Source organism: Globicephala melas, chromosome 8 (assembly GCF_963455315.2).
Source record: "Globicephala melas chromosome 8, mGloMel1.2, whole genome shotgun sequence".
In the NCBI taxonomy this organism is placed as follows: Eukaryota; Metazoa; Chordata; class Mammalia; order Artiodactyla; family Delphinidae; genus Globicephala; species Globicephala melas.
The window spans coordinates 96,670,436-96,684,289 of record NC_083321.1 but is presented as its reverse complement, the minus strand read 5'-3'; the positions used below and the strand labels follow the sequence as shown (position 1 = coordinate 96,684,289).

At 41.4% G+C, this 13,854-nt stretch overlaps 1 protein-coding gene across 2 annotated transcripts in view; it reads right to left on the bottom strand.

Moving 5' to 3' along the window:
- The window catches only part of SORL1 (sortilin related receptor 1), a 258,242-nt gene that overhangs the window by 85,395 nt on the left and 158,993 nt on the right, over positions 1-13,854 (bottom strand). For both annotated transcript variants that reach the window (XM_060304206.1, XM_030839654.2), the window contains exon 12: positions 6,196-6,284. In XM_060304206.1, the coding sequence (XP_060160189.1) occupies positions 6,196-6,284 (89 nt within the window). The remainder of the gene's footprint in view (positions 1-6,195; positions 6,285-13,854) is intronic.

The following is a 13,854-nucleotide window of genomic DNA, read 5'->3' as shown; positions in this document are numbered from 1 at the left end:
AGTTTTATTTCCCTTAAGAAGAAAAAGTTGTTTCAAGAATGGAGTATGAAACAGTTGATTGGAGAGCACTTAGACACGAAGGAAGTTGGAGCTGGGAGCTCAAATTGTTTCACACACAAGTCACAATAAATGAATCCCGTTTCCTTTTCTCAGGGTAACTCTTGATTTCAGAATAGGGTAATGATATAGGGCAAAGAAAAATTGTCTTAGGGTTTTTATTAAAAGAAATTGAGTGTCTAGGATCATGCTGGTATCAACGCCAATGTGACGCATGTTTCAGGCTGCTGGGGACAGATCTGGGCTCCACATCTTAAACCTCTGACATTGTGAGGAGGGCCCAAAGGAGAAGAAGCTAGAGGGTGTAGATTCAGGATCCTACAGCACAGGAGGGAAGGAACGGGGGCTGTTTGCCATGGAAGAGGAGATGCTCTGAAGAGGACAGGGAGAGGTCCTCGTGCATCTGAAAGGCTTTCAGGCAGAAGAGAAAGTATCTGTTGGATGTATCTCCCGGAAGCTGAGCCCGCTGCATAGCAACGGGAGGGAGGAGAATTTGGGCTCTCTCTGACCTGAGAACTTTCATTCATAAAGGAACGGATGAATAAATACTTAGTGCACGAACAGATGAACAACAAATTGTCCAAAGTGACATGGAAGCTCCTTTTGATTTGGCAAAGTCCCCATCACTAGAGTTATTCAAGCAAAGACTTGGGTGACCATCCATCACAGATGACAGAGAGAAAATTCCTGCAACGGGCAGTGGAAGACAGAACCAGAGGATGTAATATGTCCAGATCCCTGCTGGGGATCTCCCCGTGGACATACCACAGCCACTTCAGTTCACCTTGTCCACATCTGCACTCATCCTATGGCCCTTCAGGCCAATACCTTTTCCTCTGCTTTTCTATGAGGGATATGATCATCTTGCCCTGTCACCCCTGACACCGTCTAGTCAAAAAGCAGGTCCTGAACACATAGTCCTCAAAATGCTTGGTCCCCACCTAAGCAGCATCTCTCACCTCCAGTCTTGGTCCTTTTAGATTCATGCTCCTCAACTTGCCAGAGCCATCTTTCTACACTAGCCACGTCATTCCCCTATTTTTAAACCCTCAGAGGGACTCTATCATTTCAAAAGCAAAGTCTGATGCCTCTGGTGCGGCGTGTAAGGTCCTCAGGGGACCTGGCCCCTGACCAGAGCTACTGCAAGCCTCATTCCTCACACACCCCGAGATGTACATTCTGTCAATACTAAAGAGCTGCACCTTGCACTCTGATTCATGCTGGTCTCTGCTCAAGCTCTTTCTAAACCTGGGGTGGCAACCCAACATTGCTTTTTACCCTTGAAGTCTCAGCTCAAGTTTCCTCTCCTCCCAGAAGCCTTCTCCTGTCTCCCAGATAGCATTACTGGCCTTCCTGTGGCCGCCCTGCACCCTGTGCTCACCTCTATCTTATACCTGTAACGGAGCAGGACCCTATGGAACAGACCCCTCCCCTAGGTTCTCTGCTATAGCTCCTCTCTGACATACCTAGATAACAGTATACCATGCACATTTCCTGTGTTGTTTTACAGATGCTAAAACCACCACCAAATGGAAGACGTTAACTACTTGATGACCATGAGCACGTAGCCTACTGGAGCCTAAGGACTGATCATGTTAACCCCCGTGGCACCATCCTGTTACCTCATCATCAGCCAATCAGAGAACTGTGCAGGGCTGATCACATACCCTGCGACGCCCCTCCCTCACCTGGCCTTTAAAAATGCTTTGCTGGGCTTCCCTGGTGGCGCAGTGGTTGAGAGTCCGCCTGCCGATGCAGGGGACATGGGTTCATGCCCCGGTCCGGGAAGATCCCACATGCCGCGGAGCGGCTGGGCCCGTGAGCCATGGCCGCTGAGCCTGCGCGTCCGGAGTCTGTGCTCCGCAATGGGAGAGGCCACAACAGTGAGAGGCCCGCAAAAAAAAAAAAAAAAAAAAAAAAAAAATGCTTTGCTAAATAAAACCCATCAGGGAGTTCGGGCTTTTTGAGCACTAGCTGTCCCGGACTCCTTGATGATGCCTTAGAATAAATGCTGCACTTTCCTTCACCACAACCCAGTGTCAGTAGATGGGCAAGTGGACCCAAGTTTGGTTCAGTAACATACCTACTATATTTAAATGACCTGATTTTTCTACTAGGGCTGCCGTTCATCAGGAATAAGACCCCTTACTCACTTTTCTGCCCCTGGCACACAGAGGGGCATTAATTAATGCTTTTTTGTTAAAGGAAATTAAATGAACTGCACTGTATTTTCTTTTTTTTTCTAACCCCATCTCTCAGTTTCTCAACAGTTAAAGGTTGATAAGAATACCTGTTCCTCTATAACTCACAGTGCCAAAGACACCACATGGGGGTGAGAATGAAGTGGGGGCGGGGCTGGCTCTCTCTGCAACCATCCAGGTAAGTTACTAGGAGAGGAGGTTCCGCAACCACAAGGACAGGTTAACCGCCGTCTCCCACGTTCCAGAACTGTGAAGCTGCTTCCAGAACTCAGGTCCAGAAAAGACAGCTGCTCTGCTGGGTGTAGTCTTTGCAGTGGCTTTTCAGGACTCCCCAGAGGGAAGCCCTATGAAATCTGAAATCTCCTATGAGGAAAGATGCTTTGGGGAAAGTCCAAGGTATTATTAGTAACTACCAATATCATTATGCTGACAGGCAAACCACTAGGAAGAAATGGAAACTGATCTCATCCCTCACTATCAAGCCGACAAGCTTGGGTTTGGGTCCATTTTTGGTCAGAGTGCAAAAACACAACAGCCCCTTCTCTGAAAAACACGGATTCTACACAAGAACGACCTGCAACCCCTGAGCAGGTTCACGGTGACAGCATGCTGAACGAAGGGGTAAGTGACTCCCAGAAGAGGTTCTTGTTTATTCATTTCAGACATGTAGAAAACAGGAGCAAAACAAAGCGTTCCACTTCTTACTCTCAATTTCAATTAACAACAACAAAGAAAACAGCCTCAGTGGAGAATCAAGGCAGAAGCTGAAACAAGTAATCATCAACTCTTAGTTAACTATGCTAAACAGGGAGAGAAAGACATAAATTATTTAAAAGAACAACCAGGGACTTCCCTGGTGGCGCAGTGGTTGAGAATCCACCTGCCAATGCAGGGGACAGGGGTTCGAGCCTTGGTCCGGGAAGATCCCACATGCCGCAGAGCAACTAAGCCCGTGAGCCACAACTATTGAAGCCCGTGCACGTAGAGTCCGTGCTCTGCAATCTACAACAAAGAATAGCCCCTGCTCGCCACAACTAGAGAAAGCCTGCACGCAGCAACGAAGACCCAATGCAGCCTAAATAAATAAATTAATTTTTAAAAAAAAGATCAACCAAAAAAAAAAAAACATCCCCAAACTTAACTCTTACGTTAAGCAATGTTCCACCCTCTGTCCCCACTAAACCTCTCACTAGGGTTACTGTTGTTACGGCTTCCTCCCTAAGGCTGGATAAGCTTTGGGTCGAAAGCTCTTCTCCCGGCCTCTCCCTCCAGCTGGCTCAGAAACATCTCAGAGCCACAATGGGGCTGGACAGCTCCCAAAGGATGCCTCATTCACCTCCGCATCCTCGGTTCCTAGAACAACATCTGGCTCCTTGTAGATATTCAACAAATGTTTGTGTAATTGACCTGAAATGATGCTTAACAGAAATATGTTCCATTTCCATCCAGCGTGGACCTGAACTCTTGACAGTCACGTTCTCACCAGACTGCATACATCCAGAGACCCCTACTCACATTTGAGCTCCAGGGACTGTCATTTACAACAGAGAATAACGGAAGTACTCCCACCCCCGGGGACTGCGATTGCCACGCTACCCCACCCTTTCCAGTTTTATAAACCAGGAAAAAAATAAGCAATCTTGGAAGACTAAGTGTGCATGACCTATTTATTTGAACAATCAAATATTTACTAAGTGCCTGCTAGCCTGCATAAAATAGAAATCCTTGTCTACAAAGACCTTGTTAATGAGTTGAGGAAACCAGGCATATAATGAAAAGGTAACTAACAAAAGGAGGCAGCATGCGATGAATGCCAAATCAACGAGACAGCCGCCAATAAACACTATGAGACTCAAAGGAGGGGGCCATGGCCATGGCTGGGGAGACCAGACTTAAGACGTGTCTGAAGTCCTAGACCAGCAATAGAAATCCAGGTGAGTCAGAAGCAGCCTTCACTCATGGGGTTTAAGGATCTGAACTAATTACAATATTTATTTCCTGCTTCTCTTCTGATGAAGCTGATAGCACACAGGTCAAAAGCGGAGCAGCAGGAGAAGCAAGAAAAAAACAAAACAACTCTGTGAGCAACACACAAATGCCAGGTGGCTACACTACACAGATTTTGGCCAAGCTCAGCCTGATATCTGGGACACACGCACCTGTCAATAGGAGGCCTGAACATATTCTCATATTTGCAAATGTTTTATTTGAACCATACCTACAGACACCTCCACGTGACCTGTGCAAAGAGAGGGATGCTAGAGGGTCCATATCCTTAAAGTCTACCCCCCAAAACCATGGCTCAACATGAGCCGAGGGCACTGTGATTTTCCGGCAGCGGGTCTATTTTCCTGATCATGTTTTCCTGCAGCTAGCTAGCAATGACGCTGCGTTCCCCGAGCACATATGCACCGACAGATGGTGTAAGAGGACCAGAATCACATTAACTACTCCAGAGAAGCCAGCTTGGAATGCAAATGTAATCTGGAGGAGAGTTGAAACAGGGAAAATCAGGAACTGTCTCTGCAGTTTGACTGCCACACACAGAATGAAATGTATTCCTAGGGAGCCAAACTACGTCCCCTGCCGTACTTCTCAAGGAGCGGCCCGAACATCGCGTTGTGTACTTGTGTTATCTCACCACGAGAGGATGGAATCCTTGCGAGTGAAGGAAAACATCCTATGTCTCTTTAGATACACATCACCAGGCACCATCAGTGCTCGTGAAATGTGTGAGATGGGAATTAATAAATTAATGGATAAATAAATGACACGAATGTGGGAAGCATGTACCGTGACTGTCCTCATCTGAGCAAACGTCAATCTGAATGGGGACACAGTGTGTTGCGTACAAACAGGACTTCTTCTGACTCCTGGCTCTAAAGCAGCTGCTGACCAGAGCTGCACAGACCAGAGACCAGCCAGGTGGAGCGCAGAACACTGGGACTTTGCTTCTCTCTGCTTCTTGGAGGCCAGGTCACTCAGCACATGTCCAATTAACCACAGGGGAAACGAGCTAAGAGTTCTTTTTTCAAACCACCCACCTCTCTCTCTTGCTGCTGACCCTGTTTCTAAAAGGAGCCGAGGAAAGAAAGCTTTCTCCCTTGCGTTAAACAAGATGATTATAGGAGCTCTCTCCCGCTCCTTTAGCAATCTGTCTCATGGGTTCAGCCCAAAAACAAGGAGGAATGAGAGATAGTCTGTCCCGACCGAATGTTAACAAAATTAACTTCTGTCCTAACTCAGACTAAAGTAATGAAAGAATTGGTTCTGATAAAATCAGACTCAAGGAAGCAGAGGTTACTAACTCTTGACATTTTTGCTTTTCAGAGGAACATACTGCAAAGAGCACAGAACGTAATTTAAAGACCTGAGTGCTCGTCTTGTCTGTTATTAACAAAGGGGAGGATCTTGGGTAAGTTACTTTACGTTTCTGAACCTCAGTTTTCTCATCTAGAAGATGAAGCCATTAACCCCAAATGTCCTTTCCAGGTCTATTTGCAAGAACCCCAAAACCAAAGGTATCACAGTAAAAGTCACTTGGCTATCAAGTAATATGTATTCTGAAATTACTACTCATGTATCATTATTATTTATTATTATTATGACTCATTCTATGAGTAACTCTGTGTGTCACACACAAAGCAAAGAAAGACAAGTTGAAGAGCCTCTAGTTAATTTTTTAGTCATTATTAATTTTATTTATATAGAGCTGTGCTTTTTCAAATCAGTAAAATTATTTCATTTGTTCCTCTCTGAGATAGGAAGGGCAGATTATCATTCCCAGTTAATAAACAAGAAAAATTTAAGTAATTTCCCAAGGCACAAATTGTGCTGTCAATAACCTAGTGCTACAGAGATAAATCCACTTATAATCACAGAGTTAAATTTCTGGGAGAACAGTGTGATGTTAAAAAGCTTCACCAGAGACACTTACTTCAGCTCATTGGTTTCCATGCCTTGGGCGATGGCCATGATGATCCCGCCATGGTCTCCCCATGTGTAGTAGTGAGGTCCAGGAAGAGCCTGAAGAGAGAGAGCCAGTGCTGACGTCACTGCCATGGAGATGGCCGGGCATAAATGGTACACACCACACACACACGTGCACACACACTCAGGCACACACATGCACACACACAGCAGGGATATCAGCCACCTGATTACAACTTTTCCATTTCCAGAGCACTTCACAGCCATTCTCTCATCTGAATCACACAGCCCTGGGGCTGGGCAGAGCAAGTTCTCACATTCCAGTATTTTTTTGCCAAATGAAGAAACTGGAGTTCCTATTAAAGTGGCAGACTGTAAACTACAGAGGCAGGAGTCAAACCCACATCTCTGACCCTCACCAAGCAGCTATTAAAAATTAACCAACTAGAGTTCTGGTTTTTGACTGTGACAGTATAAGCCCACTACAGCCCATCCTTCTTGTTAATTACAACTAAAAAATTTGGACAAAATATTCAATACAAAAAGACAGCTACCCGAGGATGCTGAAAAGTAAACAAAATAAGGCAGCTTATGAAGGGGATTTAAAACCTAAAGAAACTACCCAAACAATTGGGGCTTCCTGGTACACCTGTGCCCTGAGGGAATGCCCCAGCCTAGAATATGTTAGTCCCAGCCAGGCAGCTAAACCTTCAATGGAAACTTTCTGCCTAAGGAGTCAGGAAAAGAAGCCCCTGCATGACGGAGAGAATGTAGCTGGAATCCCAGAGGGGAGAGCATGAGGAAGTAAACTCTCTAATTCTGTGGATGGACTCACATATGTTTCAGCCTAACCCCTAAACTGTATGTGTGGGGAACAGACCCAAACTAGCACAGAAAAGACTTAGCCATCTGAACTGAGATCTCCAAAGAATGCAAGGCAGAAGTTACAGTCCGAATCTGAACAGGTTCATTACATGCTGAAACGAAAGCAGCAACATCCTCCAGAGGATTTCATTTCATGTCTGGGATGCAATCCAAAATCACTCAACATACAAACAGATCGGTAAAAAGTCTCCAAGTCTCCAGAGAAACGACAATAAATGGGTGCTAGTTCCAAGATGATCCAAACGTTGAAATTACCAAAGACTTTAAAACAGTTCTTATAACTGTGTTCCATGAGGTAAAGGAAATGAGCAAAAGAAAAGAATTCTTCCCAGAGAAGTGGAAACTAGTTTTTTTAAAGGAATGAATTCTAGAACAGGAAAATAAAATATCTGAAATAGGAAATTCACTGATGGGCTCAGTGACAGAATAGAAATGACAAAGGAATTAGTGAATTTAAAGATAAATACAGAACAGTAGAAATGATCTATGCTGGGACTTCCCTGGTGGTCCAGTAGTTAAGAATCCGCCTTCCAATGAAGGGGACACGGGTTCAATCCCTGGCTGGGGAACTAAGATCCCACATGCCACAACTAGAGAGCCTGTGTGCTGCAACTACAGAGCCCACGCGCTCTGGAGCCTGCACGCCACAACTAGAGAGAAGCTTGCGCATCACCATGAAGAGCCCTCACATCTCAACAAAAGATTTCACGTGCCACAACTAAGACCCGACACAGCCAAAAATAAATAAATATATATTTTTAAATGATCTATTCTAAAGAACACACAGAATAAAAGACTTAAAGGAAAAAAGCCCCAAGAAACTGTGGGACAATAACAAAAGGTCTATGTATAATTGGAGGCCAAGATGAACAAGAGAAAGGGACTGAAGCAGAAAAAATATTTGAAAAAATAATGGCTGAACATTTCCCAAATTTGGTGAAAAAGATAAATTTATAGATTCAAGAGATCGATGAATCACACGATCATCACAAAGAAAACCACACCTAGAGACATCAAAACAAAACTACCGAAAACCAAAGATAAGGAAAAAATATCGAAGCATCTTAAGGAAAAGGACACAATACATACAAGAAAATGGTAACAAATGATTATAGATTTCCCATCGGCAGAGAGCACATCTTTAAAGTATAGACACACCTTGGAGATACTGTGGTTCAGACCACCACAATAAAGCAAATACCAAAATGAAGTGAATCATATGAAGTTTTTGATTTCTCAGTGCTTATGAAAGTTATGTTTGCACCATCCTGTAGTCTACTAAGTGTGCAACAGCATTATGCCTACATAAAACAATGTACACACCTTAATTAAAAGTGCTTTACTGCTATTAAAAAAAAAGCTAAGCATCATCTGAGCCTGCAGCAAGTCACAGTAGTAACATCAAAGATCACTGAAAATATATCACCATAACAAATATAATAACAATAATGAAAAAGTTTGAAATATTGCAAGAATCACTAAAATGTGACACAGACACAAAGCAAGCAAACGCTGCTGGGAAAATGGCACCGATGGACGTGCTCGATGGAGGGGTGCCGCAAACCTTTCATTTGTAAAAACTACAATATCTACAAAGCACAGTAAAATGAGGTATGCCTCTACGGAAAGAAAATTACTATCAATCCAGCACACAACATCAAACAAACACATCCCCCAGGAATGAAAGTGAATTACCGAGATTCTCAAATGAAGGAAAATCAAGAAAAGGAAAACCAAGAGAACACACAGCTAGTAGATCTGCTCCACAACAAATGCTAAAGGCATGTCGTCAGGCTGCTGTGAAATTTACAGAGGGAAACAGGGATCTTCAGGAAGGAAGGAAGAGCAAGGGAAATGGTAGATATCTGGGTGAATATAAAAGACTGCTTTTCCTCTTAAGTTCTTTAAAATCCATACGATGATTAAAGCAAAAACAAAGACATTGCTGAGTTTTTCAATATGTGTCAATGTGATAAAAAATGAAAACAAAAAAGTTGGGAGAAGAGAAAAGGGATTTATTTGGTTGCAAGGTTTCTAAATTTGAATGTTAAGTGTAATATTATGTTAAATGCAGTATTAATTCAAAAAAGACTATGAAAGATTAAATATATACGCTGTAATCCTCAGAGCAACCACTAAAAAAAAATAATACTACAAAGAAATATAATCAAAAAGATAATATTTAAGTAAAAACAGAATACTAAAAATACCTAAATAATACAAAAGGAGGCCATAAAGGAGGAACAGAATAATTTAAAAAAATGAAATTTAAATAAACAAATACATAAAATATTAAACCTAAATCCAACCATATCAATAATTATATTAAATGTTAATGGCCTAAGCATTTAGTTAAAAAGCAGAGCTTATCAGAATAAATTAAAAAGACCCTCACTATATGCTGCCTATAAGAAACACTTCAATGTAAAGACACAGATGGGTAGAAAGTAAACGGACAGTAAAAGATATATTATCCAAATAGTAAACATAAGATGGTTAAAGTGACTTTCAGTATCAGTTAAGAAAGACTTCAAGACAAAAGGTATTACCATAGATAAAGAGGAATACTCCATGATAAAAGGGACAATAAATCAGAAATAATTATAAATGTGTATGTACATAATAACAGAGCGTAAAAATACATGAAGCAATATTGATAGGATTTAAAGGAAAAAAAGACAATTCCACAATCATAGCTGGAGATTTTACCACCAACAATTTATAGAACCGCAATATATAGCAATTTATGGAACTAGCCCCCGCCCAAACTGCAATATATAGCAATTTATAGAACTAGCCCCAAAGTATGTAGAAGGTCTGAACAAGTATCAACCGCCTTCATATAAATAACATCTGTTGAATACTGCATCCAACAACTGCAGAATATACATTCCTTGCTAACGCACATGACATATTCACCAAGACAAACCACATGTTGGATCACAAAACAAGTCCCATTAAGTTTAAAGGACTTGAAATCATATGAAGTGTATTATCTGACTACAAGGAAATTAAGATATCTATGAAAACATCAAATATCTGAAAACTAAACAACCCTTTCCTAAATAACTTATCAGACAAAGACAAAAAGCAAAAGGGACATTATGAAGTGATAAAAATGTTCTGGAATTAGATAGTGGCGATGGCTGCACATCACATCACTTGTGAGTATACCTAAAACTACTGAACCATACACTTTAAAGGGGTACATTTTATTGCATGTGAATTACATCTCAACTTTAAAGGGAGACATTAAAAAATATTCTGAGGGCTTCCCTGGTGGCGCAGTGGTTGAGAGTCCGCCTGCCGATGCAGGGGACACGGGTCCGTGCCCTGGTCCGGGAAGATCCCACATGCCGCGGAGCGGCTGGGCCCGTGAGCCCTGGCTGCTGAGCCTGCGCATCCGGAGCCTGTGCTCCACAATGGGAGAGGCCACAACAGTGAGAGGCCCGCGTACCGCAAAAAAAATATATATATATATATTCTGAACTGAATGACAACAAAAACAGCACATCTAAATTTGTGGCATACAGCTAAAGTAGTATTTACAGGGAAAATTAGGGCTGCAAATGCCTACGTAAGAAAAGACCTAAAAATCAACAACCTAAAGATATACCTTAACAAGCTACAAATAGAAAAGCAAAGTAAATCCAAAGTATACAAGGATAAGGGAAAGGTAATACTACAGAGGAGAAATCAACAAAATAGAAAACAGACAACAGAGAAAATTTAAGCCAAAAGCAGGTTCTTTGAAAAGAGCAATAATATTGACAAACCACTAATTAATCAAGAAAAATAGAGGAAAAAAATACAAATCACCAATAACAGGAATGAAAACAGGTTATTACCACAAATCCTACAGACATTTTAAAACATTAGAAAATACCTTGACTAATTTTAAGCCAACAAATTCAATAAATTTAGATGAAAGGACAAATGTCTGAAAATACACAACTCACCAAAATGGACATAAGTAGCAGAAAATCTGAATAGTTCTCTATCTGCCTGAGAAACAATTTCTAAACAAAAACATTCCCAAGAAGAAAACTTCAGGTCCAGATAGCTTCACTAGTATATGATTCAAGAAAAAAACCCCACCACTCTTACACAAACTTTATCAGAACATAAAAGAGGAAGAATTGCTGCTCAGTTTGTTTTATCCTAACACCAAAACCTGACAAAGACATTACCAAAAAAAAAATTACCAAGCAATATCTCTCATAAGTAACACAAAAACCTTTTAAAAACTACTAGCAAATCAAAACTAACCTTACAGGGGCTTCCCTGGTGGCACAGTGGTTAAGAATCTGCCTGCCAATGCAGGGGACACGGGTTCGAGCCCTGGTCCGGGAAGATCCCACATGCCACAGAGCAACTGAGCCCGTGCGCCACAACTATTGAGCCTGCGCTCTAGAGCCCACGAGCCACAACTACTGAGCTTGTGAGCCACAACTACTGAAGCTCGCGCACCTAGAGCCTGTGTTCCGCAACAAGAAAAGCCACCACAATGAGAAGCCCGCGCACCACAACGAACAGTAGCCCCCGCTTGCCGCAAAGAGAAAACCTGCGTGTGGCAACAAAGACCCGACACAGCCAAAAATAAATTAATTAATTAATTTTAAAAAATACTAGCCTTACATTAAAAGGATAATATATTGTAATTAAGCAGGGTTCAAGAATTATTCCAGTAATTCCAGGATAGTTTAATATTCAAGAACCAATAAAGGTACTACACCATATTACATATTACATTTGTGATACTGTGATATAAGAAGATATATAAACTTTAGTCTTTGTTCTGGGCTCCTGGGGAGAGGTCCTACAATCTTTGTAATTTCCTAAGTGATGAAGAGAAATAGGAGCACCTTTTGTTTTAATATTTGGTCTTGGACCCCAGTTCCTGACACAGAGCTCCTAAAACCCTTGTAATTTTCTGACTGATGGGGGTGACAGGAGTGTGTCTTACACAGAGCTCCTACAGCCCTTGTAATTTCCTGGGTGATAGGAGAGTCTCTTGTCCTAATGAGGAGACTCACGGTGGGCTCCTGGACAGTACGGGGGCTGGTCAACAGAAAGACTAAGCATGATTAGAAGCTTGAAATTTTCAGCCCCACCTCCATCCTCCCAGGAGGACAGAGGGGCTGGAGAGTGAGTTAATAGTTAATCACGCCTATGTGATGAAGCTTCCATTAAAACAGATAAATAACAAGGACCTACTGTATAGCACAGGGAACTATATTCAATATCCTGCAATGAATCATAATGGAAAAGAATATGAAAAAAATATATATATATAGAACTGAATCACTTTGCTGTACACCAGAAACTAACACATTGTAAATCAACTATACTTCAATTTAAAAAATAAATACATAAAGTCAAATGATTAGTAAAAAAAAAAAAAATCCCTAAACTGCAGGATTCAGAGAGCTTCCAAGTTGGTGAACACATCCACATGCTGGAAGAACAGCACACCCCAACTCTGTGGGGACAGAAGCTCCATGGTTGGGACCCTTCTGGACCCTGACCTATGTACCTCTTCATCTGGCTGTTCATCTGTATCCTTTGAAATATCCTTTATAATAAACGGGTAAATGTAAATAAATACTTCCCTGAGTTCTGTCAGCCATTCTAGCAAATTACTGAACCCAAAGAGTGAGTCGTGGGAATCCCCAGTTTATAGCTGGTCAGTCAGAAGTACAGGTGACAACCTGAGACTTGCAACTGGCGTCTGAAGTGGGGTCAGGTGGGGCAGTCTTGTGAGACTGAGCCCTTAGACTCTGGGTCTGTGCCAACTCCAGCTAGCATGCGTCCTGACTGAATTGTAGGACATCCAGTGGGTGTCTGAAGAGTTGGAGTACTGCTTGCTGTGATGGGAAAACTTCCATACATTGGGTATCAGAAGTATTCTGAGAGTAAGGGAAAAGAGTTTTTCCTTTAACATAATACACCATATTACATATTACCATATTATTACATATTAGGAAAGGGAAGAGAAGGAAGAGAGAAAAGGAGAAATAAAACAAGTAAAGATCAGAAAGGAAGAAATAAAACTGTCCCTATTTGCAGATGATACAACTGCTTATACTGAATCTACAGAACAACTACTAACACTAATGAATTATTTTAGCAAGGTTGCAGAATATAAGGTTAATATATAAAAATCAACTGTCTTCTTATATACTATAGCAAAAACTGAAAAATGAACTTTAAAGAAAGTCCCATTTACAGTAATACCAAAAAATAAAAAATATCTAGGAATAAAGCTAACAAAAAGAAAGTATACAAGACCTCCACATTGAAAACTATAAAATATTGCTAAGAGAATTTTTTTTTAATGGCGTAACACACCACATTCATGGATTAGAAGACCCAGTAGTGTTATGATGTCAATATTCCCCAAAATGATCTATAAATTCAATGTGATCCCAGTAAAAATCCCAACAGGATTTATAGAAATTGACAAGCTGATTCTAAAGTGTTATGTGGCAACAAAAAGAAAAAAATACCTAGGAATTAACCTACCTAAGGAGGTAAAGGACCTGTACGAAGAAAACTATAAGATACTGATGAAAGAAATCAAAGACAACACAAAAAGATGGAGAGATATAACATGTTCTTGGATTGGAAGAATCAATACTGTGAAAATGACTATACTACCCAAAGTAATCTACAGATTCAATGCAATCCCTATCAAATTACCAATGGCTTTCTTCACAGAACTAGAACAGAAAATTTCACAATTTGTATGGAAACACAAAAGACCTCGAATAGCCAAAGC